Raw genomic sequence first — 8,248 nt, 5'->3', positions numbered from 1 at the left:
ATCGAATCACCTCAAACACGGATCAACACAAACAAGTAATGACAACTTTTACTAACCAGCTGCAAATATTGTAATCTTTTAAATGTAATCTACAAATAAATAAATATAGTAAAAATTATATTGTCTAAATATAAACCAACGGTGTAAATTTTGTCTGATCAGGTGATTTAAGTCCATTAACTCTCTCTGACTGACTCTCTTACCAGTGAACTGAACTACTGAACTAGATCTGATTGAGACGCTCTCAGAGATTTAGTTTGCATTTATTTTTCTTTCTGTTAATTTTTCTCATATTAAACAGGACAGAGTGTCCAAACACAGAAAAACTCCTGATGAAGCAACTGAGATCCATTATAAACATGAAGTGTATTAAAGAGGAGAGTGAAGACTTCAAGATTGAAGAAACCTTCAGTGTGAAACAAGAAGAAACGGAGGAACACACAGGTTGGTTTCATTCTCAAAGCTGAAGTCATTTGATCCTTATAAAAATGTCCAGCTCTACAGAAATGAGTGATATTTTTGAAGAGTGTCCTAATTAAAGTGGTTTTATTTGACACAGAGCGGGTCGCCTCATGTGGACAGACATGTTGAGATCACATGACCAGATAAATACTAATGCTACTTCAACCTGAGAAGATCCGACTTCCATGTTGAACATTTGTTATTGCGACGTCACGCATTAAATTAAATTGCTTTAAAACAATTATTTTGAGTAACATTAAACCCAATATCTACTTATTTTTATGTAAAGATATATTTATTGGGAATATACATAAAAGTGTGAAATATGTAAATGCTCTCGGAGTATTAGCACATTCCCTTTTCTCAGCGTAACAAGAACATAAAATAGAAAAAAAGAAAATATTAAGTAAATGAAATGCACAATTATAGAACCCTCCAACCTGAGAAGAGCCGACTTCCATGAAATTCCATTTCATTAAATAAGGCAAAATAAAACAGAAGTAGCCTAAAAACTATTATTTTGAATAACATTAAAACTAGGGCTGTTTTCGACTAAGGATTTTCATAGTCGAATCTGATTCGTTAGATTTAGCCGTAGTCGACTGATAGTCGAACCTTTTTTTTTTTTAGATTGCAGCCAGACGTTCGGTTGAATAACTGTTCGTCTGTTATAGGACAACTCGCTCTCGGCTACAGTAGAAACATGACGTCACAATATGGCGACCTTCATAGAAGGGGATTCCCGCGCCTATGTAGATATAAATGCCTCATTCTAAGGCAATAAAAACATTACGTTTATTAAGTAAGTTCTTTATACACCACTGAACACATAGTTATGGATGTCATATTGCATTTCTGTTAATAGATACTCAAAAAAGTTACACACTGCACCTTTAACAGAACTCCAATGACACTGAACTGACGTCAGCTGAATAATGACACTATTTTCTTTTTAGAGCTGCTTTACAGAAGAATTTATGTTTGCATCATTGAATAATTTTCTCGTTCATCACTGTAAAGCTTAGGGCTGGGTACCGAGTTCGGTACTTTTTAGGTACCGACCGAATTGCCTCGATACTACCGAGTATCGAAACATGTCTTGTTTTTCGGTACCACATTTCGGTACCTAAGTGGTTAATCTCGTCAACGTCAGTGAAACAATAAGCATGCAGCATGATTGGCTGTGGCGGAAAAACACTAGATTACGCGGCTGCCCAGAGACGCGGCTCGTCGCACGTGAGGCTGCAGTGTGTGTGTGTGTGTGTGTGTGTGTAAGCGTGCGTCCCAACCCAGATAGATAGATAGAAAATATGTGGAAATGATCCAAAGTGTACCTATGTCATGTGCCAGACTCGATGCCAGATGCACGCGATGCAATATTTTCGACAAGATCATTGCTGCCAAGACCGGCAACACGGTTAATCTAGGCACTGAAGCGCATAAAATACACTTGAGAGTAATGGTGTTCACATTGAACGCGAATAGAGCGTCAAATACGCGTCTATCGCGTCTAGTTCGACGCTTGAATCTTTAGCTCGAGTTCAAATTTTTCAACTTGCGCGGAAGACGTTCGCGGCAAACGCGTCGCCCAATTCGCGTCATTCGCGACGCCCGGAGCGAATGATGCGTCTATTCGAGTCTTTGCATTGACTATGTATGTAATCTACTCGCACAAATAATTAAATTCACGTTCGGTGTGAACACACCATTAGTAAACACTTGTTCATTAATAAACAATTAAAATATCTCCTTGCTATTGTTTCCACATCCATAATCATTAGGCTACTTTTGCCAGTGCTTTGCTGCAAGCTTCACGTGCAGGCATATATCCCGCCCCCCAGTAGCCTATATTTAATTTAATTCACATTTATTTGTATAGCATTTTTCACAATACATATCGTTTCAAAGCAGCTTTACAGAAAATGCATGTCTAAATTACAATTTAGAGTGATCTGTTATCAGAGGTGACAGTGTAATGCATTTCAATTAATTTTCATTCAGTTTCATCGTTAATTAATGCATTAAGTTAAAGCAGAAACAATGAGCTCATTGAAGTAAAGAATACATGTTGTTAAATGATTAGGAAACATAGAAAACTTTAGCATTGGTGCTTTTTTACATACTCAAAATATGAGTGTAAAAAAGTCAACAAACTGAAAAAAAAATTAGGTAATGTTATATTGTTAAACCTGGTTACATAAAATTGGTATCGAAAAAAGTATCGTTCAGGAACCGGTATCGAAGTCAAGGTATCGGTATCGGTACCGAACATTTTGTTACGATACCCAGCCCTAGTAAAGCTGCTTTAAAGCTATATGTGTTGTATAAAGCGCTATTTAAATCAACGTGACTTGACTTGACTATCTGTTAATTAAAAGCTGAATGTGTCTGCTCAATGCAGTATAAGCTGAACGGGAGTCGGAGCATAGACCAGCAGCAGTAGTCAGATTTCATTTATTACAAGAGCAAGGAGCTGACTGACAAGACGTTGGTGAAAGATTTGGTTTCAAAGCTAATTCTAAAAGGGCCTATTTGGCAATATTTTGGATTTGATATTTTAATATGGATGTGATGTAGCTCAGAGTTCGTGTGTGGGGGATGGAAGGAGACTCGGGGTCGGCAAGTAGTGGAGCTTGTGCACTTTATTAATGATGCTCTTTTACAGCGCTTTCTTGCGCTCTCAGAATTAACTCAAAACAAAACACTCAATTTCACATGTAAGGCAATACTCTTCCCGCTGACTACAGCTTCTCAGGTTACCGACGAGGCAGCACTCTTTCCACTGTTCACAGCTTCATAAACCTTTCGTCCCGATCGTCAGCGTGCACGAGCTTCCAGTCTCTCTCTCTCCCTCGTTATCAGCGCAGCCCGCTTATATGCGGTTTCCTCACGCCAATTACTGAAATCACAAACAGGTGTTTGTCATTTGAACTTGACCCACTTACTCACCGCTCGGCTCCGCCCTCGCTCTCCCGCTACAGACTTCGCTGAACCACGCCCCCCCCCGCCACATACCCCCCACCGCCCGTCTCAGGCCGGGGAGCTGTGACGCGTCAGTCTGTAGGGAAAAAGGGAGAGAAAAGTTAGGAGCCTTTAATAGCGGCCCGCCACACAGGGCAGCATTTATCTGGGTGAAAGCCTGCTGACACTGCTCCGTCCACTGGACGGTATCTGGTGCTTCCTTTTTAGTTAGATCAGTCAGCGGGCTAGCAAGGTCCAAATAATTAGGTTCAAACCTTCTATAATATCCTGCTAGCCCCCAGGAACTGTCTAACCTCCTTTTTGGTCTTAGGTCTTGGACAGGTCGCAACTGCTGCCGTCTTATCAATTTGGGGACGCACCTGCCCATGTCCCAAGTGAAAGCCCAGATACCTGACTTCCACGGGCCCAATCGCACACTTCTTTGGGTTGGCCGTGAGCCCCGCCCCTCGCAGCGTCCTGAGGATAGCTCGCAAGTGCTGCATATGCCGCTGCCAGTCATTACTATAGATGATAATATCATCCAAGTATGCCGCGGCATATGCAGCATGCGGCCGGAGGATTCTATCCATCAGGCGCTAAAAGGTGGCAGGTGCCCCGAACAAGCCGAAAGGAAGGGTGACAAATTGGTGTAATCCAAACGGTGTCGTGAAAGCGTTTTTTTCTTTAGTCATTGGAGACAAGGGGATCTGCCAATAACCCTTTGTTAAATCCAGTGTCGAGTAAAATCGAGCCGTACCGAGCCGATCAAGCAATTCGTCCACCTGTGGCATTGGATATGCATCAAACTTCGATACAGCATTCACCTTACGATAATCCACACAGAACCGACTGAGCCGTCAGTTTTAGGCACTAAAACTATCGGGCTCGCCCAGTCACTGTTGGATTCTAATATTACTCCCATATCCAGCATAGCCTCTAATTCAGCCTGAACTACTTTCTTTTTATGCTCAGGCAATCTATATGGCCGGCTGCGTACTACCACACCCGGTTCGGTCTCAACATGGTGCTGTATGAGGTTTGTTCGACCAGGGAGGGGCGAGAACACATCAGCAAACTCTGTCTGTAAGTTTCGAATGTCAGCGATCTGGGATGGTGAGAGGTGGTCTCCGCAAATGGCCAGAGCGGAGGATTGAGACTTTGAATTCGCCTCTGGCCCGAGATCCTCCTCCCCACTCACTACCGTCGCCAGCATCGCTGACTCCGCCTCATTCCACTTTTTTATCAGGTTGAGGTGGTAAATCTGATGTGTTCCGTCCCTATCTGATCGAAGGACCTCATAGTTGAGATCCCCGATTCGCCGTGTGACCACAAACGGTCCTTGCCACTTGGCGAGTAATTTAGAGCTGGATGTGGGAAGCAATACAAGCACTTTATCTCCCGGTGCAAATTTACGTAGTTTAGCCCCCCTGTTGTACAGCCGACTTTGTTTGTCCTGGGCCTGTAACAAATTCTCTATAGAGAGCCGCCCCAACGTGTGGAGTTTTGTTCTCAGGTCCAGGACGTATTGAATTTCGTTTTTGCTATTCGAAGGTCCGTCCTCCCAAGCTTCCCTAAGTACATCCAGCGGGGCTGGCAACCAAAGAGCAGCTCGAAAGGGGAAAACCCCGTGGAGGCTTGGGGGACCTCGCGTACAGCGAACAAGAGGGGTTCTAACCACTTATCCCAATTTTTGGCGTCTTCCTGTACGAACTTACGAATCATGGACTTCAACGTGCGATTAAATCGTTCTACCAAGCCGTCTGTTTGTGGGTGATAGACGCTGGTACGAATCGATTTAATACCCAATAATTCGTATAGTTCGCGAATTGTGCGTGACATAAACGCCGTGCCCTGATCGGTGAGAATCTCTTTCGGGATTCCCACCCGGGAGATTAATTGAAACTTTTAGCAGAAATGTTGCGAAGCGGCACTGCTTCGGGGTATCGCGTTGCATAATCCACCAGAACTAATGCAAAGCGATGCCCCCGTGCGGATCGTTCTAACGGCCCGATGAGGTCCATGGCAATCCTCTCAAAGGGGACCTCTATTAATGGAAGGGGGCACAAAGGTGCTTTTCGGTTGGCCGGTGGATTCACCAACTGACATTCACGACAAGACGCGCACCACCTGCGCACATTCTCGTGAATGCCTGGCCAGAAAAATCGGGTCATTAGGCGATTCAGTGTAGCTGCTTGCCCTAAATGCCCAGCCATCGGATTAGTGAGCCGTCTGAAAAAGCATTTCCCGGCGGCTCTTTGGAACTAACAACTGAGTTGTATCTTGTTTTGTCTGGGTATCCTGGGTCACCCGATAATGGAATCTATAGAGGATTAGTTGTGTTTTTCTTGTCGTTTGTGCTTTTCATTAAGAATAATAATGAACCCACCCTTCAAGCAATTGTCGGCCCAGAATTGGCGCTAATTCGAAAGTACACTGCGCATGGCCTCACGGGCATTCATAACGGTGTGTGTCCACTGGCGTGGAGCAGAGTGAGGATTTTTAGTTAATTCCTATGGAAGCTCAGGAATTAATTGAAAATGCTTACTCTGATCTGCACTGTTATGAATGCACCGTTGATACCGGTGTTACTGGTGTTGACACACGGCGATAAACTGGTGGGAAAATTTCTTCACCATCATATCCTAGTCTGTTATCATCGTAATGGATGGACCGGAGACTCGGGGAATGTCTTTTGAAAGGGTACATTTATCCCCGTCCGATGAGGAGGATTGCAATTTGGTGCTTTTCACTTCCAGTGCTGTGATTGGCTGTTGACAGCAAAGGTGGCACACACAGTTTGGTCCACCCTTCTTTCGCCTTCTGGAACTCACTGTCATAGTCTTAAAAGCACATGTTTGCAATGATGCAAACAGTGACTTAAATGTTTTACCAGTGCATTACTCGCATTCCAAATCACTTCCATAATACATTTGGCAGTTTCCTGAACACACAGAATTCAAACATGATGAAAAAAAAAGAGTTTGGAACGTGTCCTATAGTAAGAAAAGGGTTACAAGTATTGAGAGCATTTTCTGAACCACCTCTTTCAGTAGCTTAGTGGGTATAGGATCTAGCATACATGTGTTTGTTTTTAATGCCTTAAATTTGTATTGATGTATGTTGTTGTTGTGCCATTAAACTGGGGTTAACTTGTATTTGTCTATTTTAGATCTGATGGCACTGAAAGTGGAGAGTCAAGAACTAAATGAAATGGAAGAGAAAGATCAGTATGGGAAACATCATGATTTCACAAATGGAGAAAACTCTTTTAGTTGCTCACAGACTAAAAAGATTTCCTCACAAAAAACGAGTTTCACTGAAAAACGACACCTTAAATTCCACGTGAAAATTCATACTGGAGCAAATCGATACAGATGTAATCAGTGTGGAAAGAGTTTCACCAAAAAAAACGGCCTTAACAGGCATGTAAACATTCACACTGGAGAGAAGCCTTTTCCCTGCCAACAGTGTGGAAAGAGCTTCAATGATAGATATCACCTTAAAGGCCACATGAGAATTCACACTGGAGAGAAGCCTTTTACCTGCAAACAGTGTGGAAAGAACTTTGCTGAAAAAGGACACCTTAAAACCCACATGAATATTCACACTGGAGAGAAGCCTTTTCCCTGCCAACAGTGTGGAAAGAGCTTTGCTGAAAAAGGATACCTTAAAAAACACATGAGAATTCACACTGGAGAGAAGCCTTTTTCCTGCAAATTGTGTGGAAAGAGCTTCAATGATAGATATCACCTTAAAGGCCACATGAATATTCACACTGGAGAGAAGCCTTATACCTGCAAATTGTGTGGAAAGAGCTTCACTGATAAAGGAAACCTTAAAAAACACATGAGAATTCACACTGGAGAGAAGGCGTTCACCTGCCAACAGTGTGGAAAGAGTTTCACTCAAAAAGAACATCTTGACGGCCACATGAGAATTCACACTGGAGAGAAGCCTTTTACCTGCATATTGTGTGGAAAGAGCTTCAGTGATAAAGGAAACCTTAAAGTCCACTCTAGAATTCACAATGGAGAGAGGCCCTTCACATGTGATCAGTGTGGAAAGAGTTTCAAATATAAAATATCCCTTAATTGCCACTTGAGAATTCACTCAAGAAGTGTGGAACATTTTTCTAAACGGACACCAAAAAGGACACCTGAACCCTCTGTGGTTGACTAACACGGCAGAGCATTCTGCTGTTGTTGTTTTTCACGTAGTAAAGAAATCTATCTACAAGACTCTAACATTTATCAGACTGATCTCATGAAATGGCGTATATATGACACGCCAATTCGTATTTCCATTTTTGGCGTGCTATCAACACGCAAAATCGCTTTTCAGCGTGTTTATCAACGCCGTTGACTTAACGTACTTAACTGTATATATAAATATATGACCTACCCCAACCCCGTCCCTAAACCTACCCGTCACTGGGGTTAATACCATTTATGAGTCTTCCCCTACCATCCTAGGAAAAGAAATATCGCTCCCCAGATGTAGATCTACGTTTTGCTTCGTTTCGCTCGGACATTTAACGGCGTACACATACACGCGGAGTCACTCGGACATTTAACGGCGTAGACATACACGCAAAAGATGATGGTTCGTTTTGGCATGGACATACACGCGGATAGCTCAAAATGCGTATAGATAACACGCCACTTGACTTGAAAGTGGCGTGTATGTTTACGCAAAAGTCATGATGTCATGTTGCATTTATGGTCTTTCAGATAAAAAGGGTCTTCTTTTATTATTTTAGATTCCACTTACAGTCAAAACATAACATTGTGCTTTTGTAAAATAAAGAAAACAAACTGTGAACTGT

At 42.5% G+C, this 8,248-nt stretch overlaps 1 protein-coding gene across 1 annotated transcript; it reads left to right on the top strand.

Moving 5' to 3' along the window:
- Positions 1–373: 373 nt before the first annotated feature.
- Positions 374–7,668, top strand: LOC130070456 (gastrula zinc finger protein XlCGF8.2DB-like). Its single transcript, XM_056234858.1, has 2 exons — positions 374–444; positions 6,593–7,668. Exon 2 carries the CDS (start codon positions 6,598–6,600, stop codon positions 7,600–7,602), a length of 1,005 nt encoding a protein of 334 aa, XP_056090833.1. The 5' UTR covers positions 374–444; positions 6,593–6,597; the 3' UTR covers positions 7,603–7,668.
- Positions 7,669–8,248: the final 580 nt, after the last annotated feature.

The sequence above is a fragment of the Rhinichthys klamathensis genome, unplaced genomic scaffold, assembly GCF_029890125.1.
Source record: "Rhinichthys klamathensis goyatoka isolate OS25496 unplaced genomic scaffold, OSU_Roscu_1.1 h1tg000018l_1, whole genome shotgun sequence".
NCBI classification, from domain to species: domain Eukaryota; kingdom Metazoa; phylum Chordata; class Actinopteri; order Cypriniformes; family Leuciscidae; genus Rhinichthys; species Rhinichthys klamathensis.
The sequence above is the reverse complement of the archived record's forward strand: the minus strand, read 5'-3'. Positions and strand labels throughout refer to the sequence as shown.

Excerpts from the sequence above, each read along its gene's own strand:
- LOC130070456 (XM_056234858.1), top strand. The coding sequence starts at position 6,598 with ATGGCACTGAAAGTGGAGAGTCAAGAACTAAATGAAATGGAAGAGAAA.